The sequence below is a fragment of the Pocillopora verrucosa genome, chromosome 14 (genome assembly GCF_036669915.1).
Source record: "Pocillopora verrucosa isolate sample1 chromosome 14, ASM3666991v2, whole genome shotgun sequence".
Lineage (NCBI taxonomy): Eukaryota > Metazoa > Cnidaria > Anthozoa > Scleractinia > Pocilloporidae > Pocillopora > Pocillopora verrucosa.
Window position 1 is genome coordinate 941,100 of NC_089325.1, and position 25,191 is coordinate 966,290.

The window sequence follows — 25,191 nt, forward strand, 5'->3', positions numbered from 1 at the left end:
GAAATAATTTTGGTTAGCGATATATACCAGCTTCGGTAAGCTCTACCGAGAGTTGTGACACATCGTAGTCAAGTAGTAAAGAAGAAATGGGACTTTTGCGAGTACGGTTCAGCGCTACGAAGGAGAAAGGCATGCATCAAACAAAGATTTCGACTAAGACTGAAAAAGACGGTTTCTGGCCTGCGGTGCCCAAGTCAATATTAGAACTATATATTATTACTGAATCTTTAGTCTGTTGCGTTTGTGCTCTGTTTTCTATCGCGAAATCTATGCCAAGAATGGGTAGCTGTATTCGTTTCGTTGCTGTAGAGGAAATTCCCTTTGCAAACCAAAAGCTAACTTGAGGCGAAAGAATCAGCTGTATCGCGAGGCACGGTGTTTTTCGCCAAGAAGTCAGCGGGCAGTTTCATTGCAAGCTGTTCCTTTTCTAAGAGATTGCAAAGGCAGAGGCTTTCGTCGAGCCGGTCAAACGGAAAACGAGCGAGTTTGTAGTCATCTGATTCAATTTAATCTCAAATGGAGATTTTAATAGCTAGAGAAAAACTTCTTTAGTTTAAGTGCAGCATTGTAATATGACCCATTTCGCTCATGGCAAACAACTGAACTCAGTATTGTAAATGAATATTGGCTGGGCTGAAGAGTATCGTTCGTTCTACCGAGGACTTCGTTTTATAGAGGTTTGTTACTGATCGAGGTTCCACTGTAGCCCAATGGGAAAATAGAGAATGTTAAAAAGGAATTACATAAATGGATAAATGGGTGAATGGATGAAGGGATAAAAGAATCAAAAGTAAAGACCCTTCGAAGGGAAGCGCGTCATGACTAAGGTTGTAGTCACTTCCGGGTATGCTCGGTGAGATTGCGTGACTTATCTTGCATGCATTGGGGACATGCAGATGACAGCAGATCGTAGTGCAATCAAAGATGGCGGCAGTTGGTAGCGAAACTGCGCAAGGTTTACAACAACTTTTCATAGACATTTCTCTGAAGTTTAGTTCTGTAGAATCAGAAAATGTTGTTAAAATTTTAAAAAACAATTACGGAGGGAAATTCGATTTGCTGGGTAATCGTGATCTGTTGGAAAGTTTACATCTTCTTAAGAAGCATGGGTATGTTTCTGAGAACAACCTCAAACTAATCGAAGATGATATTGCCCCGAAATCGAACAATGAGGAAATCATTAAAAAGTTTATAGAACATTTCAAGGCCTCCCGTTCGGTAACAGCTGATCCAGAGAAGGAATTGCTTGGACGGAGCGAAGAAATCAAGAGAATTAACAAAAAATTGGAATCGAAAGATACCGGAGTACTAAACTTGTTTGGATCGTCTGGTGTAGGAAAGACAAAGCTTGCCAATGAGGTTTGCTTGCAGTGGCAAGGAATTTATCGTGTTTTTGATTTAAGAGAAGCAAAGGATATGAGAGTGATCTATTACAACATGCTGCATTCTCTCGGACTGGTAGTCCCAGTTGGTAATGTTGATCAAAATTATGTTGTCACCAAAATTCTAGAGAAGGTTGAAGAGTTGGAAAGAGAGGAACATGCTGTTCTGTTTATGCTGGACAATGCAGACCACTTTACCGCAGGAAAAGACGAAGAAGGGAAAAACTTGGAAACTACTTTCATGGAACTTTTAGCAAAGCTCTGACAGAAAGCAAAGGGAAACGATCTCCTTTAAAGCTTTTACTCACCTCTAAGACCGAGTTAAGAGGTCCCAGTAATGTGAATAATTTTAAAGTGAGTACTTTAAAAAGGGTTTTTTCAGAAAAATTTATTATTCCTGAGGGAATGACTGATGTTAAACCACAGCAGAAAGACGACTTAATGAGCATTGCAAAAGGATTCCCTCTAATTCTAAAAGGACTAGGAGCTATTTTGCGACAAGAACGAAAATCTCCAGTAGAACTTATTGCAGAAGTTGCCCGTGCTCTGAAAAAATCAAAAGTGAAGGAGGACACTGGAGAAAGGCCTGTTAGTTTTGAAGAAGAAGGTGTAGATGTTAATCAGATGTCTGCAGTCAGTTTAATGTTTGAAACACTTTCCACAGAAAGGTTAAAGTTATCTGCAGTGGTGATTTCCTTGTTTCACGGGCCTTTCTCTGTGCAAACAGCTGCCAAAGTTCTTGGTATTGACCTGCCAGAGGCTATCATTCAGTTAGAGGGTCTTGTAGCTTGCCAAATAATTTCTGTTGTTGATGAGGAAGCAAAAGAAAGGAAGTATGATATTCACTCACTCTTACAGAAGTATGCTAACAGTATCAAAGATCATGAAAACTTTTGTGCTCCTTACTTGGAGGCCAAAGGCCGCTTCTATGAACTCTTCATTTCCAGGATGAAGAAAATTGCAGAACTCATTGAGCCAGATCATGTCAAAGCTTTCCACTTGTTTGAGACAAACAAAGGGAACTATGAGTTCACCATTGAGATCTCATTACAACCAGAGTATTTCCGTCTACCAGGTGAACTCCATGAGAGTGCTTTGATTAGTTCACTTCTCATTGCAATGCTGAATGGTAAACAACTTATTAAGGTGTTTCATTGCTGGGCAAATATGTGTGAAGATGATGGAAGATCAGGTGAGCATTACTTCTTAGTTTTCTATGATTCTCTATAACTTTCCCAAAGTTTTGTTCATATTCAGTTCCAGTAATATCCTTAACAAACTCAAGGTGGGTCATAGAAATTTCAAAGAGAGAAGAGGCTGTGATTAACCCTTTAACTCCCATGCTCTTAATGTTAATTCTCCTCTTGAGCCGCTACAAATTTCTTCAGTCTGTAAATTAGTTATGAGAATTTGGTGTTAGATCAAAATAACAACTTCAACCTGATAAGTTTGATTATTCTCATGATTGATGGATTATGTGTGGATATTATAGGGTCAAGACACATGTAAATCAATTTTGGGAGTTTGAGTTACAGGTAATGGTTTCAAATTTATGTCTGCTTTGGATATAGGTTCTCTTGCACGAGCTCAGTTCAAGTCCTGGGAAGCAAGCCAAGTTGCTGATATTGATGGAACTGAGAAAGCCTCTGAAGTATTAAGGTCAGCCTTATGTTCATTGGAGAGAGTTGAAGATAAATCCAGTGATTTTTTTAAACTCACCAAGGGGCTTTACCTACGTGTTAAGGGTGAAATCCTTTGGAGGAATAGAGACAATGAGAGAGCACTTGTAAGTCTGAAATTGGCCTTAACTTTCTCTGAACCACTCCTAAAGGAGCATACTGATATTGCAAGGTGCTACAATGCTATTGGAAACAGCTTTTTTGCTCTGAATCAGCCCAGGAAAGCACTTGAGTTCTTTAAAAAAGCCTACAAGGTACAAAAGAAATTAGCATCTGAGAACCACTTTGATGTGCCGATGTACAAGAATCAGATTGGAACTGCATATGAAGGCCTTAAAGATTATGAAAAGGCAGAGAGATGTTACAGAGATGCACTGAGTCTTCTGGTCGGAGAAACTTGAACTTGCAGGTTATTGGGATGAGGCACTTTTCCAAAGAAATCTGGCTAATGCACTTATGTTTCAAAAGAAATATGAAGATGCAATTTTTCCATCAGAAAGGGCTTATAGTATAAGGATGAAGCTTCTCGGAAAGCACCCACAGACTGTGCGTAGCATTTATCAACGAGGGGTCCTTCAGGCCAGTCTTGGACATCTAAATGAAGCATTGCAGCTGTTTCTTGAAGGATGGGAGATGGAGAAGACACTTGGTGTAGGAAACCACAGTGAGGTGTGGCGAAAGATTATCACTGGCGTGGAAGATATGTGTAGCTGGACAAACAAAAGAAGAAATAAGAAGTCATTTAGAAGAGAGGCCTTAAAGTTTTGTCAATATTTGTGGGAAGAACAGAAAGCTTCTCAACAATTCACCTTCAATGAGTTTAACAAAGACATTATTGAAGCCTTGAAGGACCTCTCTAGTGACACAGCAGATGTACATTTTATAGAGAGTGAGGAGCTTTGGTTCTTAAGAGGGATGTGCAAAGAATACAAAGAGATGTCACAGGTAGGAGGGTAATTACAGTACAAATTTATTCCTTTCAAGTACATTTACCTGGCTGCCAAACATTTTCTACTGCCTGTCTGATTTCTATCACAAAAAAATTCCCCTGCATTTACATGCTTTGATACTGCAATGCTTCTCCGAAAACAAGCTCATCATAGACATCACACAACCCCTGTTGGGGTTGATCCATAGAATGTAGCTGAACAGGAGAAAAGTGTGTGTTGAATTTTTTTCTCTTCAGTATGATAGTATAACAAACATAGAAGAAATAATTGGATAGGTATTTTACCAAAGCGGGTTTTAAACTCACTTTGAGGGCTGATTTTGCATCTTTCCTACTCTTTCTAACACATTGGAGTTCATGTGAAAGTCTAGGGCTGGATTAATCTGAAAAGGATGTCCATTGAAGTAATGGAAACTTGAACCTTATTTTGATTACTGTGTTTTGCTTGTTTAGACTCTGATTCAGACAGATGAATTTCTAGAGGCAATCATAAGACCTGAAGGTAAGGAGATACATTTACAGTGTATTTCTTAAGGTTAAATAAACAACTCTGCTTTAGAGCTACAAACATTGTAGAGTCAAGATTATCTCCCTTTTAGGTTTGCTTTTCAGTGAAATTTGTACTTCATAGTCCTTTTTTGTGTAATCTTTATTTATTTTATTAAATGAAATGTTACTGTATGTGCACATAGCTGAACAATCCATTCTTGAATGGGACAAAGGGGCAAAGGATGTGATTACAAAAGAAAAGGAAGAAAACAAAACTGTGGTAGAATCTGTTCAAGGGAAAGCAAATAGGACTGTGGTAGGGACTGGAGCCAGATCTGATGAGGAGATGGTGGCCAGCTCTGGAGAAGACCTTGGGGGAGGAAACAAGAGTACAGGTGTATCTCTGGCGGAAACAGTAGCTGAAGTTCCTCAAGCTGAAGGCGGAGGTGTTAGGTAATGTTGAATTGGTCAGAACTTGATTTTTAGATTGTGAAACCTTTTTTCGGTCTGTCTTTGTTGATAGGAAAACAGAGTTAAGTCACATGATATACATGTACATAGTGTATGAACCAAACAATGTTTGCATTCAATTTGACTGTCTTTTTTCTTTTCAATTTTGGATTAATTTTTTTGATACCTTATTTGAAATCAGTGTGCTTTAAAAAAAAAGATTAAAACATGCCTTACTGGAATAATGACTGCAGAGTCTTGGAAAACTCTTACATGTTGCATAAGCATTAATTGCCTTAACTTGTGTTATACTTGGCTTCCAAATAACTGGAGGACTTCACATGTAGAACAATTTGTTTTAGTTACGTACTAATATCCTCTTCATTACAATGGACATGTCTAAGCAAATGATAGTTAAACATACATGAAAAAATTACTCCATTCTGATTGGTTAAGATAAATGTAGTTTTCAGGTGATTCAAAGCAGGAGAGGGTTAACTCAGTGTGAAGAAGTAAAAGAACAATTTCTTGAACTGTTTAGTCAGACTTTGTTTTTTTTGGGCCTTAAAGATGTGAAAATATCATTGTATATAATTGTTTTGATCGTAGGCAGTTGTTTTGACCAAATGCGCAATGTCCCTTGCAGGGTTTGAATAAATTATTTTTGCGCTTAAAAGGCACTTTGCTTCTATATAATTATTATAAGTTATCTTGTATTTTTTCTATCTTGTATATTATTAATACGTAATCACATGATTTTTATTGTGCGACTTGGAATAAATAAGCACTTTATTTCAAAGACCACAAATTGCACTTGCTCCTACAGGCTTGTGCAATGTTGTTAGTCTTTGAGAAAATTTACCCATGCTTATTTATTCCAAATTGCACTTGAAATCATGTGATTACCTATAGTAAAACATAAAACTATTCCTCTTTGTACCAAAATGGATGCCAAGCACCGACTTAACTTCTCTTCTTGAATTTTACAGAATCCCTGTACCAACACTTGACACTCATTGTATTTTGAAAGACTCAGCATTTGAATATAACATGGCTTTAGAGGAGAGAAAAGTGGAACTGCCATGGCAAAATGAAGAAAAGGTAGAAACTTTAAGGCTAATAATTAAATTGTGCAATTTATATCTATTGAAGGAAATTTGGGTTTTTTGAAGTTACAGACCACAAACCACAAGTCACATTCAAATAGCAGTTCTGCTGGAATTCCATCCCTTCCTGGAGCTTTACCATCCTGTGTTGAGCTGATAGCTGCCATTGGTTCATTGAGATTTCGTGGTTCATCCAGACTTGATGCAACTGGTCGTTGCACAATGGCCTCTTTAGTCTCCTCAGCAAGATCTCCGGGGTTGTTTTAAGTTGTTGGTCGAAATGGTCTGCAAATCTGTCCAAGATCTTGTCTTTCCCTTGCAAAACCGATTCATCATCTGGAGCCTTTAGCTGGATCAATCCTCTTGGTTTGGGGCCATAGATTTCTCTCAGACCTGTGAAGAATGTTTTCATGTCCTTCATGTCTACTGCAGTTTGGAATTCCTCCTCTTTTTATTTTTTTTCCACCCTATGGACTAAGTCTCTCTCTGATGTATACTTCTGTAGCTCACTCTGAGCCTTTGAACTTTCTTCTTCTTTGGCCTTGTGTTACACTGTAGACTTTCCTGTCTAGCTCTATTCCTTGCTTCGAATAGTTTCTTCAAATGTTTATCATGGTCATCAAACCAATCTTAACGTTTCTACTCAGGGTGGCCCAGAACATCACTCACAGTCTGATACACCATATCCTTCAGCGTTGCCCATTTCTCTTCTATGTCTTTCTCTGAGTTGTTGCTCTCCCAGTCTTTCAAGTTTTCGTCCATTTTCTGTGTGAGTTCTTCCTGCTTCTTTTGGCCTTTCAGTACACAAGTGTCGAGCTTCCGAGGTGGATTCCCACCCGTCCTGCAGTGCTGTTTTCGTCTACAAACCTTTAATCTAGTTTTTAGCATAACATAATCAGTACCACAGTCTGCTCCTCTCATCTCTCTGTCTTACTGTGATGTAGTCTTGTGTGTGCCCTTGTGCCTGAATAGGGTATTGGTTACCACAAGGTTGTACTCTGAAAGTGGTGTAAGTAGAAGTTCTCCGTCAGCATTGCACTTGCCTACTCCATGACTGCCTAGCACTCCTTTCCATTCCTCAGTGTCTGAACCAACTCTAGCATTAAAATCCCCAACGAGTATCAGCCTGTCATCAGACGGTGCACGCCTGATCGTCTCAGGTGGGTCACTGTAGAACTCTTCCTCCGCCACGTCCGTGTTGGTCATTGTTGGGGCATACACGCTGATGAAGATAGTATACATCATCCGCTGTAGTGGGAGTCTCATAGTCATTATCCTGTGGTTGATTGGCACTAGTTAGGAAGTTTTAATATTCTGACGATGGACTTCCGGCCGTTTTAGGAAAGAGCTTTTTAAACTTATTTGGTTGTACATCGGTTGTTAAGAAGTATGTCTCTGTATTTCCCGAACTTGGCGATGTTGAGGTTCCTCTCGCGGAATATTTTCTAAGTGTCTTGCAAATCGACTTCCTTTATGACGGGTCGACATCAACTGCGTCGAGTCATTCGATTCGACAACATCTCCAACCCCCCTTCGTAGTTACTCGCAGAATATTTTCAAATTGTCTTGGAAATCGACTTCCGGTATGACGGGTCGACATCAACTGTGACGAGTCATTCGTTTCGACAAAATCTGCAACCCCCTTTCGTGGCCACGTGCTGAATATTTTCTGAATATTTTCTTACAAATCGACTTCTGGTGTGACTGGTCAACTTTAGCTGAGACGAGTCGTTCGACTCGATTCCAATCGAGTCGATTTGACAACATGTTCAACCCTATTTAGTAGCTACTTGCGGAATATTTTCTAAGTATAATGCAAATCGACTTCTTGTGTGACGGGTCGACTTTAAATGAGACGAGTCGTTCGATTCGAGTCGAATCGAGTCGATTCGACAACATTTTCAACAACCCTTGATAGTTACTTGCAAATTGACTTCCGGTATGCGTTTCCATTTAATAAGAGATGATTGATCAGATTTCCGGTGTAACGAGACGCATTAACCGCGAATCGACTTCCGGTAAAACGATTCGCAAACTGCCTTTGACGAATCGTAACGGTTTGGTGTATTGGACAACCCTCCGGTTCCTCATCAAGCTTTGCTGCTATCTCCTTTCTAACTGGAAAGCCTACTCCTGCTTCTCTCCTTTCTTGAGTCGGTATCCCACTCCAAAAGAAAATGTACCCATGATCTTCCAAGTTATCATATTCAGGCAATCTTATTTCACCAAGTGCAGCTATTACCTGTTCATTTCCAAGGCCACAAGCGCAGTCTATCTTTCTGGGCGCTGTAATTTTGGTCTGTCCATCAAAGCGCGTACATTTCATTACGTATAAGGCTGCTGTATTCCTCTTCTTCCTCCTGCCTGCCCCTAACATACTTTTCGCTGCCTGTTGGAGTGTAACAGATCAGCGCAGACCTTGCTAACCCGGGCGACCTCCAAGCCGGTATGAGTTGTTTTCTGAGTGACAATTTCATGAAACTGCTTGCAAAGTATTTAAGTACAAAGTATTTAGTATCTCTGCCCTTTGTGTAGTGCATATCGAAATGCACCGAATGGGAAAAGTCCACCACGCACCTTACGACAGATGTGTTTTCTCACCCCGTGTAACTGAGAGTGGTCCACCACATACCTTGTTTTTAATTGTCAGGATGCCCAGTTTCACCTTCCACACCCTCCTAGGGGCGGGTTGCCGGTTGAGTCGCCGACTTCCCGACCTATAAGACAGGTAATACCGGTTTTCATGGTTATCCAGTAGCAAGCAAACCGTTAAGCGTTCAAGAACTCTTGGGTTAGCCTTAGCTTGTGGTTATTGCCATTAATAATAATTGGTGATTCTGTTGCAGGTTTCTTCAGTAGTCAACCATTCTACGGCATGCAAAGAGAAATGGTTGGAAATTTCTCTTCTTTGTGACGGGTGGACCTCGCGTGGGGGTGGTTTGTCAACGTTAAACAGGGAGCTGACGGTACACTTGGCAGGGGCAGGGATGGTGCGGGTTACTGTCTTCCTTCCTGAGGGTGCTTGTGCCCATGAGCATAAGAAGGAGGCTGAAAAGCACGGGATCAACGTGGTTGAAGCAAAGCGACTCCTAGGCTATGATGATCCTCAGGTTTGGCTGAGCTTTCCACCTTCAGACCTGAAACCTGATGTTGTAATTGGTCATGGTCAGAAACTAGGTCGTCAAGGACAAATTTTCAAATGTGTACCACACAGATGCAAGTGGATTCAAATGGTGCATACTGATCCAAAAGAGCTGAGCAAGTACAAAATCGATAGCCAGGCTGTTTGTAAGGGCGAGGAAAAACATAAGACTGAAGTTGGACTCTGTTAAATGGCTCATCTGGTCGTTACTGTTGGACCCAAACTGTATGATGCTTTCTCTAAATACCTTGGAAATGAATATGTCTCGAAAATCCTAAAACTCACTCCTGGTCTTTTTGAGGAATTTAAAGATTTGAATCATGCCCTTAGGAAGGGTTCTAACTTCAAAGTGTTGTTGTGCGGCCGCAGTGATCCAGAAGACTTCAAGCTAAAAGGCTTCTTCGACATTGCCGCCAAGGCTTTTGCTTGCATTGAGCTTAGAGAACCATCTTATTTACTCATATTTGTGGGAGCTTTAAAGGGAAAAAAACAAGAGATGAAAGGAAAGCTCCTCGAGTTTGGCATTAGAGAAGATCAGTTGTTCGTTAAAGAATTTGTAGAAAGTAGAGAAGAAATGAAGAAGTTGCTTTGCGAAGTTGATCTGGTGATCATGCCCTCGCGGGCCGAGGGCTTTGGTCTTGTTGCACTTGAGGCTCTCTCCGCAGGTCTTCCTGTTCTTGTGGGCAAAAATTCAGGCCTTGCTCAAGCCATAAGAGATTTGCCGAATGGTAATGCATAATTATTATGCATTGTTGATTCAGAGGAACCCGAGGAATGGGCGACTGCAATCACGACTGTTCAACAAGGGCATAACGAATACCTACAGAAGATAAAGGACCTACGTGAAGCTTAAGGGAAGAAATACAGCTGGGAAGAGCAGTGTGAAGATCTTGTAGACAAGATGAGGGAGATGATACTGCATGCAAACTGAAAGATAGAAAGTTAGTGTCCTTCCTTTGTTTTGTCTATTTAACTTATTAGAAGGCGAAGTAAAAGCTGTTGAGAGCCCAAAAGCAACCCGAGGTTGAAAGAAAAAAAAAAGTTTAGTTTCATAGCAAATTGGCCAATTTGAGAGTGGAAACCGATAATCAAATTTCCTGAGGTGGTCCCATGTCTCTCTAAACCCTATCATACTAATAGGAAAAAAGGTCAATATCGTGTTTAAAAGTAGATCGTTGTTGCTTTTCGATAGGTGCAGTAAAGCTAGTCCGGCGGGAAATGCAAGTGCAGTAGTGACTTTGATGCACAACCCGTGAAACTAGAATGTAGAAATTAGTTGGAAGACATTGCAACTGGATTGCACCCACGTACTCCTCTGTTCATATTCATTAACAATGGATCAGTCTTGGAGAATATTTTGAGGTGTTCAAAAGTGAGTTTCTAGTCAGCCATTCTGTTTCATGGGGTAAAAAAGGGCGGGGAACCTAATGAAAGACGCAAACATTCTTGTGTGCTCCATTGCATCAAATTTCTAAGAACCTGTGCAACCTGATCGGGAAAAGTGGAGGACTACTTGTACGCTGGATTTTTAAAGGTAATAGCACGATTTCGAGTGTAATTTTGTGTTGATAAGCAATGGTAAATTTTTCAAAGACAACAAAACTGCACGAGTTCATAGGATGAGTGCAATTCGTATTCTTATAAAAGTGCCTATTTGCACCAAATTGCACGAGAAACCATGCTATTACTTTGTAATGATTTACTTGAAAAAAAAAACACGGAAAGTCAAGACAGACGAAATTTTGACGGCGCGCGTCCACTATCTATAATTTGCACTCGTGTTACAACTTTACACTCGTGTTACAACTTTGTTCTAGTTTTCAGTCTATCAGAGCGTGAAATGTTTCCACTTATATTATAAGGCCGTAAATCCAAATCTCTTTTGAAATGTATCACAGATGGACGTACAATGTATCTACAATAACTTTTTCTTTTTAATTTCAATTAATACGCGTTAATGTTTTTACTGATTTCCATCCTAGAACCTTACAATGATAGGAGAACTTGACTGGAGTGGGACAAGAAACAACTAAAGGCAAAATGACAGCACACAAAATTGTACATGGTGGAACACTCGCAAAAGTCGCTGGTGCTTTCCGTTGGTATCGGTGACATTCCCTGTAGGTCAGAACTCCCCTGGAATTCTGACTAGAAAACCCAAACTCTTGTACGCTTGTTTGTATTTTCTTCCCAGATTTGTCTTAGATCGCTCCCCAAATTATACCGCAGTCATTTGGAATCACCCACCCTTTCCCTACTCTTTCTTTCTTTTTCAAAGCCAGGGTAATAACTTTTTATGGGATGGAAAGGGTGAACTTCCCTGTAACCGTAATGGAAAACTTCCTCTCATGCAGTAGACGCTTTTTTCAGAGAAGTTGATTCAATTTTTTCCATTAAATCGAACAACATTTTTACATGCACTTGCACAGCTGTTTTTTTTTTTTCTTTTTCGAGCCAACCTTATTTGTTGGCTATCTGAAGGTCATACTGCCCCATAACGTGTTGTCTCAAATCACGACTTCATCACTCCCTGGTTCGCTCACGCATCAATTCCCCCCGTCATGTCTGCTCGATATGTGCAACCCGCCTTTTATAATATTCTTAAAAAAGCCAGTTAGTGGTAAAGTTTTTCATTGAAGTGTTGGACTGTCGTCATCACCGACGATTCAAGAATTCATTTGATTCGTTTGTAGCTTCGTTCCGTAGAATTTGAGCTATCTGCAGAAGTGCCTGGTGACTTGTTCACAGTGTTTATAGTTATGTTGAATTGTTCATCAAGGAATACGGCTCCATTGAAGGGACCAGCTGCAAGAAACATCGAGGTTTTTTTGAACGAAGCTTCCGCTTCGGCCGTCAAAGTGGTAGTTGCAGCAGTGCGTGCACAGGCGGCCCAAGCTCACGTTTCGAGAAAAAGCCAACGATGAATTCATGAACGCGTCACACGTTGTGTGACTCAGTGTTAAGTTACGGGAGGAACCGTGAAAATTTGAACACGTTATAAGGAATAGTATGGGGAATGAAATATGGTCGATTTACAACGATAAATATGAATATTTTACACGTAAAATCAATAAAACTTACTCATGCTATGCCCTGTGTATCCGTCGTAGTTTCTGGCGATTTCTGCCGTTTTAAGCTTGCTTTACCATCACTGTTATCCTTGTCAAAAGACGAAGTCAAGGCTTCACACTCCGATTTCGACCGTGGTCCACGCGGAGGTGGTTTGCGCCCCGAAAATCCTCCCGATCGGCATTTTTCTCAGCCACACTTTACGATTAATTGATTGGTTGATTAGGACAATAGGTTAAGGCGAGGTGTCTCTGTGGGGATGGGGTAAGTATTGTACATTAATCGACCGTACCACTGTTGACCTGTTGCTCTTTAGAAACAGAGCTGTAGTTGTTTACACTTAGCACATTACAGTGACCTGAAAGCTGCATGATGTGAGTGGGGGGGAACATTGCTGTCGTTAGGTTTTTTGTATCATAGTTTTTCTTGCGTTGTGGTTCGTGAGCCGTCGCTTCTCGTCGAGTCCAGATTTGTTTACCATAGTTTTCCTTAACGAGTTCAGTTTGTTTACCGCCATTGCACTTGCCTTAAACCAACATCTACCAGGATCCTTTGAATAGTTGATACTAGGATAGAAAGGGGCCTCGGTGGTCAGAATTGAGGTTGGTCTTTGCTCGCCACAAATTTTGTAAACAGACACAGGGTTTCTCTCATCTGGCCCGTCTTGAGTAGCGAAAGCTTTAGGCTTGACTGATCTGATATTTCGAATTTCTATTGCAGTTCGTTGTCGGTCTGTCGTTCAGAATATTCTAAATATTCTGTACCGTTCACATCTCTGATAAGTTGAACATCTTCCCAAGTCATTTTTCGGTGTTCGTCGCAGCCTCTCAACCCGAAATGAATGGAGTTCATAAACCACAACGTGTTCGGCAAAACCTGAGCAGTTGTGATTCCAAGCAGTTTTTTCATGTGTAGAATGTTGACCTCCTCGTCTGTTATAACCTCTGCTGCATTTGGCGTGTTGTCCTTCCCTTCCTTTTTTAGTTGCCCTCTTCGAGCCTTCAGGGTTTTTAGAATTTGTTCAAACTCAAGGTCCTCTATTAAGTTCTTTGGATATTTAAAAGCTTTCAAGTGACGGTCGAAGCTGCAAAGAAATCCTGTGAGGCTTGAAGGCTCGAATTCGTCTCCGCCTTTACTTTTGACAGTTATTATAAATTCACTCAAGATATGATTTAGGTGTTCTGGCGGAATCTCTTCCAGTTTTCTCTTCTCATACCTTTCTTTCAAAAACGCCATGAAAATGGCAATATCTCTCCGCGTTTTTGATAGCGTGTTCTTGTTTTCTTGCTCCTGGATAAACTCATTTACGGGCTTTTCTAACGCATGAAATCTTAAACTTGAGGTTTCGGTCATCTCAAAAAGTTAATTTTAGGAAATAAATTTGATTACAGAACTCCAAACCCCCAAACCAAACTCCAAAGACAGGAACAGGAGAGGGCGCAAAAATCCAGTACTTCTAGGTTCTTCGTAATTGGACGAAACGTGTTCTTCACACGTGAAATTGTCGTTTCTCTGATGATTTGATTGGCTGTAAACTACTGTGAACTGAGTTTTGAGATAACAGATTTCGTAGTGAAAAACTCAGTATGTACAAAATACGTTCAAATTCTAAACTACCTTCTTTTATCGCAACGAATATCTCACGATCGTCTCCACATACAGCTTCGTGATTCATGTAAGTAAGACATCAACATCTTAAGACTAACCTTCAAGGTTTGTAGTCTGGTGCACATTTTGATCATCACTAAATCAAATCTTAAACTTCAAGTTTTCGGCCTTTTTTGAAAACCCGTGAAGGCGCGCTGAAAACATCAGCTGAATGGCGCCAAATGAGCACAATATGATTCTTGCGTATGCCCAGACAAAATGCTATTCATTGACACAGCGGCAAAATGAGCGCGCACGCTTGGCGGATTTGGCGCACTCAAGGAGCGATTAAAGAAGCATTATATTAATAAATTTAATATCGCCCAGTTTGAATGTAGAACTCAAAATCTAATTAACTTATTGCCAGTGAATAGGAAAAAGCTCAATACGTTTTTACTGCTTCTGTCATTCTAAATATTATAAATCAATCACCCCACCAGCCGCCAAATCGCCGCTTTAGTGTTACTATGGAAATACTGTCATTCCCATTCCTTTTCGCGCGCAAATTTTCGCGCGCGTTTCAAGCATGCGCACTCATTTTGCCGCTGTGTCCTACCATTAAATTTCATAGCGGATTGTAATGTAAACAAAGATGGCGGTAGTTTTACGACAACTTTTCGAAGACATTTCTTCGAAGTTTAGTTCTGTAGAATCAGAAAATATTGTGAAAATTTCAAAAAACAATTACGGAGGGAAATTCGATTTGCTGGGTAATCGTGATCTGTTGGAAAGTTTACATCTTATGAAGCATGGGTACGTTTCTGAGAACAACCTCAAACTAATCGAAGATATTATTGCTCCGAAATCGAACAACGAGGAAATCATTAAGAAGTATATGGAACATTTCAAGGCCTTCCGTTCGGTAACAGCTGATCCAGAGAAGGAATTTCTCGGACGGAGCGAAGAAATCAAGAGAATTAACAAAAAATTGGAATCGAAAGATACCGGAGTACTGAACTTGTTTGGATCGTCTGGTGTAGCTAGGAAAGACAAGGCTTACCAATGAGGTTTGCTTGTAGTGGCGAGGAATTTATCGTGTTTTTTATTTAAGAGAAGCAAAGGATTTGAAAGCGATCTATTACAAAATGCTGCATTCTCTCGGACTAGTAGTTCCAGTTGGTAATGTTGATCAAAATTATGTTATCACCAAAATTCTAGAGAAGGTTGAAGAGTTGGAGAGAGAGAAACATGCTGTTCTATTTCTGCTGGACAATGTAGACCGCTTTACCGCAGGAAAAGGTAAAGAAGGGAAAAACTTGAAAACTGCTTTCATGGAATTTTTAGCCAAGCTCTCAGAAGGCAAAAGGAAACGATCTCCTTTAAAGCTTTTGCTCACCTCCAGGACCGAGTTAAGAGGTCCCAAAGCGATGGATGATTTTGAAGTGAGTACTCTGAAAGGGCTTTTGCAGAGAAACTTGTTATCCCAGAGGGAATGACTGATGTTAAACCCCAGCAGAAGAATGATTTAATCAGCATCGCAAAAGGATTCCCTCTTCTTTTAGGAGGACTGGCAGCTATTTTGCAATAGGAACGAAAATCTCCAGGAGAACTCATCGCAGAGGTTGCTCGTGCTCTGAAAAAATCAAAAGTGGAGGAGGCCACTGGAAAAAAGCCTCTTAGTTTTGCAGAAGAAGGTGTGGATGTTAACCAGATGTCTGCAATCAGTTTAATGTTTTATACACTTTCCACAGAAAGGTTAAAGTTATCTGCAGTAGTGATTTCCTTGTTTCATGGGCCTTTCTCTGCACCAACAGCTGCCAAAGTTCTTGGTATTGACCTGTCAGAGGCTATTGTTCAGTTAGAGGGTCTTGTAGCCAGCCAAATAATTTCTGCTGTTGATGAAGAAGCAAAAGAAAGGAAGTATGACATTCACCCTTTGTTACAGAAATATGCTGATAGTATCAAAGATCATGATAACTTTGGTGCTCCTTACCTGGAGGCAAAATGCCACTTCTATGAATTGTTCATGTCCAGAATGGAGAAAATTGCAAAACTCATGGAGCCAGATTATGTCAGGGCATTCCATTTGTTTGAGACAGACAGAGTGAACTATGAGCTCACCATTGAAATCGCATTACAACCAGATAATTTCAGTCTTCCAGGTGATTTTCATGAGAATGCTTTGATTAGTTCACTTTTCATTGCAATGCTGGATGATAAACAACTTATCAAGGTGTTTCATTGCTGGGCTAATATGTGTGAAGATGATGGAAGATCAAGTAAGCATTTCTTCTTAGTTTTTCATGATTCTCTTTAAGTTCCCCAAATTCTTGTATATGTTCAGTTCCAGTAATATCCTAGCAAGTTCTATGAGGGTCACATAAATTTCAAAAGGAGAAGAGGCCGTGACTGGTAATAGGACCAAGTGGAGTCCGAGTGGAGTCCAATTCGGTCTGTAATCATATGAGTGATTAACAAAATCAGACAAGCACAAAGCAGGAGTCTGATTTGTCAATTGTGAGTATGATTACAGACAGAATTGGATAACACAAAGTCTTGTTACCAATTATTTGTAACCATTACAATTTCAAAAAAATATATATATTTAGGACAAATATCTCCAGTAGGGACAGTGTCTAAAGCAAATAATTTAGAAATTTCCCAGTTTTTTCAGGGCAAGTGGTTGTTGCTATAATTATTGTGATCAATTCTGTGATTGGTGGATTTAGCTGAGTAGACTTAGTATGATTGGCTGCTTCAACAGTCTGATTACAGGTGTCCGATCACAGCCAACTGTCCAATTACACTGTCCTTTCTGATTACAACTGTGCAGAGTGATTAGTGGAATATAAAGCAGCTGATGCACCCATCACATTTGAGGAAATTGTAATCGCTATGATTAACACTTTAACTCCCACACTCTTTGTTAATTCTCCGCTCTAGTTTCTACACATTTCTTTAATTTAATCTCGTCTTCTCGGATAGGACATAAAACTGTAGGCCCCGTCTCCTGCAGGGTTGGTGTAGGAGACATTAATTTCCCACACACGAGATTACTGTGTGGTGGATGTCCTCCCCTGGGGTGGGATGGGTGGTTAATATTTATTGGGGTTGAATATCAATTGGGACATTGTCCTGTTTTCTTCTCCAGTTGCCAATACTATTCTGTATGTGTAACAAATTTCAAATTTCAAAGGAATTTGTAAATTAGTTACAAGAATTTAATGTTAGATCAAGATAACAACTTCTACCTGATAAGTTTTATTATTCTCGTCGCCTGATTGCTGGATAATTTAGGGACAAGACACATGTTAATCACTTTTGGGAAGTAATTTGGGTTAATGGTTTTAAAATAATGTATGCTTTAAAACATATGTTTAAAACATATTATTATGTGGCAAAATAAATGGAAAAATACATTAATCATTTAACTCTCAAGATCTAATTGTTAATTCTCCCCTCTAGCTGCTACACATTTCCTTGTAAATCAGTTATGAGAATGTGGTGTTAAATCAAGTTAACAACTTCTACGTGATAAGTTTAAATATTTTAATAATAGCTGTTTGCTGGATAATGTAAGGATGTTATAGGGTGAAGTTTCAATTCTGGGAGTTAAAGGGTTAAGTTATGTCAATAATATGTTAATACGAAATAATCATATTAAGTTTTTTCTGATTAGGAATTACATTTGCTACACATTTCTTTTGTAAATTAGTGATGAGAATTTTGTGTTAGATGAAGATAACAACTTCTACCACATAAGTTTGATTATCCTGAATGCCTGATTGCTGGATAACGTGTAGATACTATAGGAAAGACACATGTTAGTCACTTTTGGGAGTTAATCAGGGTTAATGGTTTCAAATTTATGTCTGCTTGGATATAGGTTCTCTTGCATGAGTTCAGTTCAAGTCTTGGGAAGCCAGACAAGTTGCTGATATTTATGGAACAGAGAAAGCCTCTGAACTATTAAGGTCAGCCTTAATATTGTTCACTGCAGAAAGTTGAAGATAAATCTAGCACTTCTTTTAAGTTCACCAAGGAGCTTTACCTACATGTTAAAGGTGAAATTCTCTGGAGGAATGGAGACAATGAAAGAGCACTTGTTAGTCTGAAATTGGCCTTAACTTTCTCTGAACCACTTCTAAAGGAGCATACTGATATTGCAAGGTGCTATGGTGCTATTGGAAACAGCTTTTTTGCTCTGAACCAGCTGCGGAAAGTGCTTGAGTTCTATGAAAAAGCCTACAAGCTGCAAGAGAAATTATCATCTGAATACCACTTTGACATGCTTATGTACAAGAATTAGATTGGAACTGCATATGAAGGCCTTGGAGATTATGAAAAGGCAAAGAATTGTTACAGAGAGGCACTGAGTCTTCTGAAGGAACTTAAACTTGCAGGTAATTTGGATGAGGCAAGCTTCCAAAGAAATCTTGCTAATGCACTTATGTTTCAAAGGAAATTTGAAGATGCAATAGGCCATTTTACAGTTGTGTACTTAGTTGCCAAGCCTTTGATTTGGAGTGAGGCTGAAGGTGACCTTGTTGTGATAGAGACCAGTATGTAGTTTGCATGATAACAAAGTAATTTGCATTTGAAAAGCAGCAAGGTTTGTATCATAACAAGGTCACCCTTAGCCTCATTCCTGTACAAAGGCTTGGCAACCAAGCACACAACTGTAAAATGGACTATTGAACCTTCAGAAAGGGCTTATTATATAAGGATGAAGCTTCTTGGAAATCACCCACAGACTGTGCATAGCATTTTTCAACAAGGGGTCCTTCAGGCCAATCTTGGACATCTAAACAAAGCATTGCAGCTGTTTCTTGATGGATGGGAGATGGAAAAGACACTTAGTGTATGAAACCATGGTGAGGTGTGGTGAAAGATTATCACTGGCGTGGAAGATATGTGTGACTGGACAGAAAAAACTAGACTGGAAAAGTTATTTAGAAAAGAGGCCTTCAAGTTTTGTCAATCTTTCTGGGAATAAAAGAAAGAGAAAGAAAAGAAAGACATCATTGAAGCCTTGAAGGACCTTTCTGGTAACAAGGAAGACATACATTTGATGGAGAGGGAGGAGTTCTGGTTCTTTAAAGGGATGTGCAAAGAATACAAGGAGACGTTACAGGTAGGAGGGTAATTACAATTTAAATGTATTCCTTTGAAGTTCATGTACATGTCACAAACATTTTCTACTGCATGTACCTGTCTGATTTAATTTCTATCACAAAAAATTCCCCTGCATTTACATGTACATGACTGTATAGCTTTAGTCTCCTTTGACACTGCAATGCTTCTCCAGGAACAAGCTCATCATAGACATCACACAACCTCTGTTAGGTTTGGTCTATAGAATTTAGCAGAAAAGGAGAGAAGTGTTGAAAGTGAGGCATTCTCTTCAGCATGATACTATAACAAACATAGCAGAAATAATTGGACAAGTATTTTGCAAAAGCTGGTTTTAAACTCACTTTGAGGCCTGATTCTGCATCTTTCCTACTCTTTCTAACACGTTGTGTGACATGTTAAAGTCTACTGTTAGATTTATCTGAAAAGGTTGTCTATTGAAGTAATGGAAGCTTGAACCTCATTTTAATTCATGTGTTTTGCTTGTTTAGACTCTTATTCAGACAGATGAATTTCTAGAGGCAATCAAAAGACCTGAAGGTAAAGAGATACTTTTATAGTATATATCTCAAAGTTAAATTAATATGAAACAACTTTGCTTTAGAGCTACAAACATTGTAGAGTCAAGATTATCTCCCTTTTAAGCTTGCTTTTAAGTGAAATTTGTACTTCATAGTGCTTTTTTGTGTGATCTTTATTAATTTTATTAATGTTACTGTATGTGCACGTAGCTGAACAATCCATCCTTGAATGGGACGAAGGGGTGAAGGATGCGGTTATTAAAAAAGAAAAGGAAGAAAACAAAATCATGGTAGAATCTGCCCAAGAGAAAGCCATTAGGACTGTGGTAGAGACTGGAGCTAGATCTGATGAGGAGATGGTAGCCAACTCTGGAGAGGACCTTGGGGAAGGAGACAAGAAGACAGGTGCATCTCTGGAGGAAACTGTAGGTGAAGGTGCTCAAACTGATGCCAAAAGTGCTAGGTAATGTTTAATTACTCTGAAAATGATTTTTACATTGTGGAACATGCTAAGGTTTGTCTTTGTTAATGGAGGAACACTGTTGAGTCACATGATAAATTATACACAGTGTGTGAACCCAAACAATGTTTGCATACAATTTGGTTTCATTTTTTTTTTCCTTTCCTTTTTTTTTGTTTTTCAATATTTGATTAATTTTTGTAACCTTATATGATCAGTCCACTTTTAAAAGGGTTAAAACATGCACTACTGATTGGAATAATAACTACAGAGTCTTGGAAAACACTTACATGTTGCATAAGCACTTATTGCCACAACTTGTATCATGACTTGGCTTTTGAATAACTCAGACTTTAGATGCAGAATAGTATGTTTTACTTGTGTACTTATATACTTTTTAATAAATAAAAACATAAAACAATTCCTCTTTGTACCAAAATGGATGCAAAGCACTGACATAACTTCTCTTCTTGAATTTTACAGACTTGCTGCACTAACACTTGACACCCAATTTACTTTGAAAGAGTCAGCATTTAGATGTAACAAGGCTTTACAAAAGAGCAAAGTGGAACGGCCGTGGCAAAATGAAATAAAGGTAGAAATATTAAAGCTAATAATTATGTTGTGCAATTCCCATCCATTAAAGGAATTGAGGTTTTTAAAGGTACACACCACAAACCACAAGTCACAATCAAATAGCAGTTCTTTCCCATTCTTGGAAGAATTTTATTCATATTAAGTCTTACACCAAGTGGAAGGCCGTCTAAGTCTAGTATTGAAGAAAGAGGTAGAAGAACTGTCCAAGTTTGTCAACAGAGGCATCTGCAGAGATATGCCATGTTTTCAGGTCACATCTACAACCATTTTTATTACGAAAAAAAAGATTTTGTCTGTTGCCTCTTAGTCCGACAAAACTTTGATGTCAGGAAGGAATTAGAATGCAAGAAAAGTTACTGTAAATTTAAGTCGATCCCCGGATATCAAGATTTTCCTGTTCTTTGTTTGATTCCTTGAGGGATTTTCTTTATATATAAATGTTAGAGTAGTATCCTTAATCTAGACATCTCATCTATTATCGATTACCGTTTTTGTAAATTCTTTCACTTGGAGACTCCCTCTTTTGAAGTTCCCTCTTTTAGATTATCCTGAGTTGGCATCTCTCTGATATTTCCTCCTCTGCCATACCTGATTTTGATTTTGCTTTCTTTTATGGCAAGGTATCGTAGCAATTTCTGTTTTGATAGATTTTCTTTTTCAGAAATTCCCTTATTTTAAGTTTTCTTTTTGAGTAATGTGATTAGATGCATCCCATAGATAATATAAGTAATCGAAACGGGTCTTCCTCCTCAAACTTTCTCGCCGCCTAGTTTTGATGATAATTGTGATTACGTAATTATAAATTACTTCTAGATAATATTCCATAATCCCAAGTTCTAATTTCATACCTAAATCCATATTTTCCTTCCACCCTGTAGTAGGTAAGTGTTAAAGAACTCTTGGGTTGGCATAAATTTGTGGCTATTGTCTTTTATAGTAATTGGTGATTATGTTGCAGGTTTCTTTAGAAGTCAGTCCTTCTACGGCATGCCAAGAGGAAAGATTGGAAGTTTTTCTTCTATGTGAAGGATGGAACTCGCGTGCGGGTGGTTTGTCAACGTTGAACAGGAACTCACAGTACACTTGGCTGGGGCAGGGATGGTCTGCAGTGATCCAGAAGACTTCGGGCTAGAAGGCTACGACATCGCCGCCAAGGCTTTTGCTTGCAGCAAGCTTAGAGAAGATCACTTGCTCGTTAAAGAATTTGTAGAAAGTAGATAAGAAATGAAGAAGATGCTTTGCGAAGTTGATCTGGTGATCATGCCCTCGCGGGCTGAGGGCTTCGTTCTTGTTGCCCTTGAGGCTCTCTCCGCAGGTCTTCCTGTTCTTGTGGGCAAAAATTCAGGCTTTGCTCAGGCCATAACAGACTTGCCGTATAGTAAGTCATGCATTGTTGATTCAGAGGAACTTGAGAAATGGGCAACTGCAATCACAACTGTGCAACAAGAGCATAGCGAATTCTTACAGACCATAAAGGACCTACGTGAAGCATATGGGAAGAAATACAGCTGGGAAGAGCAGTGTGAAGCTCTTGTTGACAAGATGAGGGAGAAACTGAAAGATAGAAAGTGAGTGCCCTTCCTTTGTTTTGTCTATTTAACTTATTAGAAGGCGAAGTAAAAGCTGTTGAAAGCCCAAAAGTAACCCAAGGTTAAAAGAAAACGAGAAAATGATTTAGCTTTCATAGCTAATTGTGCAGTTTGAGAGCTGAAAAGAATCGCCAAATTTGCTAAGGTAAGCCTATGTCTCTTTAAACCCTATCATACGAATGGAAAAAAAAATTGGTATCGTGTTTAAAAAATAATAGATCGTTCTTATTTTTCGACAGATGCAGCAGTGCTAGTCCGGCGGGAAATGCAGGTGCAGTATTGAAGCGAGAACGTAGAAATTAGTTGGAAGACATTGCAACTGGATTGCACCAAACGTACTCTTCTGTTCATATTCAGTAACAAAGGATCAGTCTTGGAGAATATTTTGACGTGTTCACGAGTATACAGGCGTTGAGTATCCCAACGAACTACAAGCAGAGGTGAGTTTCTAGTCTGTCATTCTGTATCATAGAGTAAAAAAGGGCAGGGAAGCTATTCAAAAACGCAAACATTCTTGTGTGTTTCATAGCATCAAATTTCCGGAGGTACTTTTAGGCTGAATTTTTAGAGGTAATAACATGATTTCGAGTGCAATTGGGTGTTAATAAGCACGTGAAAATTTTTCAAGGACAACAAAATTGCACGAGCCCATAGGGTGAGTGCAATTTGTATTCTTTGAAAAAGTTTTAAGTGCTTATTTGCACCAAATTGCACGAGAAATCATGTTATTAATTGGTAATGATTAAGTTTAAAAGGAAGAAAACATCACAGAAAGTCGAGACAGACGAAATTTTGACAGCGCGCGCACGCGGTTTGTAATTTGCACTCGTGTTACAAATTTACACTCATGTTACAACTTTGTTCTAGTTTTCAGCCAATCAGAAGTGCGTGATGTTTTCATGTAAATTGTGAGGCCGTAAATCTGGAGCTCTTTTATTTTGTATTACATATAGACATACAGGTATTTTAATAATTTTTTTATTTCAAGTAATACACGTTAACATTTTTATTGATTTCCATCCTAGAAACTGGACTGGAGCGGGACAAGAAAAAACTGAAGGCAAAATGGCAGCACACAAATGTATGCGGTGGAATAGTCGCAAAGGCCGATGGTGCTTTCCGTTGGTTTGGTGACATTCTCTGTGGGTCAGAACTTCTATGGAATTCGTCTTAGAACATCCAAACTCTTGTACGCATGTGTGTATTTTCTACACAGATTTGTCTTAGATCGCCTTCCAAATTATGCCGCAGTTGTTTGAAACCATCTATCCCTTCTCTAATCTTTATTTTCTTTTAAAACCAGGGTTGTAACTTTCTGTGCGATGAAAAGGGTAAAGTTCCCTGTAACTGTGAAAAAAGCGAATGAAAACTTCCCCTCATGTAGTAGACGCTTTTTGTGGAGAAGTTGGTTCAATTTTTCCTTTAAATAGACCACCATGTTTACATGCATTTGTGCAGCTGGATTTTTCCGAGCCAACCTTATTTATTGGCCATCTGTAGGTCATGGTGCCCCTTAACGTGTTGTCCCAAATCACGACTTCATCACTCCCTGGCTCGCTCACACATCGACTCCTCCGTTATTTCTGCTCGATCTGTGTAAATCGCCTTAAGTCTTTCAGAGCATAGGAGAATCCCCTATATCACTTGCGGCAAGCGGCTCACTAGCTCACACAATCTCTGGTGAAGTGAACAGTGGAACCTCGATTTAAACAAGCGCCAAGGGACTTGGGAAATAGATTCGTTATATCGAAAACCTCCATTTAACGAATTTGCAGAAAAACGACCAAAATATTTGTTATATCGAGAGATGGTTAACAGTTGCTGTTTTGTTTTATTTTTGTTCTTATTTTATATTACTTTCTTTAATTTTTTTTTTTTTGGGTGGGGGGGGGGGTGACGTCGCCCTACCTAGCATTTTGGGATCGGAATGATTACTGTAAATAACACTTGGGCTTCAATGTCTTTATGAAGCTACAGTGCACTGTACAGGGCTGTACATACCTATAGCAATTGGACTGGAAATTCCTGCCTCTTACAACTTTTACCACAAGAAGCCTTCAAAAATAAAGAAGTTAATAGAACTATTAAGAGACAAAGAGGGTACAGTGAATCTGTAGATGTGTCGATAGTGACAGTGTTGGCATCTATAATGAGCTGTAAGTTGTGAAGCTGTTCTATTGTTACATATTGAAGGATTTTAATTCTTGTTGATCTTTTTCGAATTTGTGTTTTGTCATGTGTTGAAATTTGTTCGTTACAACGAGGATTTCGTTATATCGAGGTTCTTTCCCACACATTTTGCAGTAACTTTGGTCGGGCTGAAGAGTATCGTTCGATATACCGAGGACGTTAAATCAGTATAACACAGGTTCGTTAAATCGAGTTTCTACTGTATGGAAGACGGCGAAGACGATCATAAAAGACAGCGGTCCTGCGGCGTTAGAAAATAAAAGAGGGGGGCCCAATTGGAGACTTAACTCATTATTAACTTTGTTTTTAGGTTCACACAATTAATTCTAATCGTATTTTTTTAATAGTTTTGAAAGTTGTGCGCGTTACGGTTATTTCAAAGATTTCTCTCTTATGAATTGGCCGAAAGACTTAAGCCTTACAAGTGTGGAAAATTTGTCATCTTTGCGTAATATGGTCTCGAAACTGTCTGTGCATTAAGAAAAAAAAAAAAAAAAAAAAAACGAAACAAAGGCACTCGCGATAAACCCCTTCATGTCACTAATAATAGCAAGCCACAATTTCATGCCCACTGGGTCACTTGACTTTCGCTGTTGTCACAACGCAGTCAGTAGAGAGGGATTGAATCTATGACGAATCTTTCTCATTAGTAATGGGTTCTAGTTTTATTATCTTATCTATGCGGGAATATATGTTGATGGCCTACTTTCTAAAATTGAAAATCGTTAGAATCATATTACACAATATGTACAAAGATATAACAGACACTACCACGGCATATAATTTAGTAATTACTAATCATCTAAATTTATAAATTCAGCCAAGCAATTTAAAACATTTAGTCAATG

The 25,191-nt window shown here is 39.1% G+C and overlaps 2 protein-coding genes and 1 pseudogene across 2 annotated transcripts; 2 read left to right on the top strand and 1 right to left on the bottom strand.

The window, feature by feature from the left end:
* The first annotated feature begins 228 nt into the window (after positions 1-228).
* On the top strand, positions 229-10,128 carry LOC131773207 (uncharacterized; annotated as a pseudogene).
* A 2,849-nt stretch (positions 10,129-12,977) lies between these two features.
* Positions 12,978-13,619, bottom strand: LOC136278048 (uncharacterized protein KIAA1958-like). The gene has a single exon (XM_066161235.1). The coding sequence runs from the start codon at positions 13,617-13,619 to the stop codon at positions 12,978-12,980; it is 642 nt and encodes a 213-aa protein (XP_066017332.1).
* Positions 13,620-14,500: 881 nt separating this feature from the next.
* Positions 14,501-23,957, top strand: LOC131773209 (uncharacterized). Its single transcript, XM_066160886.1, has 8 exons — positions 14,501-16,132; positions 17,740-18,987; positions 19,478-19,526; positions 19,718-19,970; positions 20,451-20,562; positions 21,523-21,698; positions 22,923-22,964; positions 23,179-23,957. Exons 2-6 carry the CDS (start codon positions 18,925-18,927, stop codon positions 21,694-21,696), a joined length of 651 nt encoding a protein of 216 aa, XP_066016983.1. The 5' UTR covers positions 14,501-16,132; positions 17,740-18,924; the 3' UTR covers positions 21,697-21,698; positions 22,923-22,964; positions 23,179-23,957.
* Positions 23,958-25,191: the final 1,234 nt, after the last annotated feature.

Excerpts from the sequence above, each read along its gene's own strand:
- LOC136278048 (XM_066161235.1), bottom strand. The coding sequence starts at position 13,619 with ATGACCGAAACCTCAAGTTTAAGATTTCATGCGTTAGAAAAGCCCGTA.
- LOC131773209 (XM_066160886.1), top strand. The coding sequence starts at position 18,925 with ATGGAGAGGGAGGAGTTCTGGTTCTTTAAAGGGATGTGCAAAGAATAC. Across the intron at positions 18,988-19,477 it reads AATACAAGGAGACGTTACAG|ACTCTTATTCAGACAGATGA; the intron begins GTAGGAGGGTAA and ends TTGCTTGTTTAG. Across the intron at positions 19,971-20,450 it reads ACTGATGCCAAAAGTGCTAG|ACTTGCTGCACTAACACTTG; the intron begins GTAATGTTTAAT and ends TGAATTTTACAG.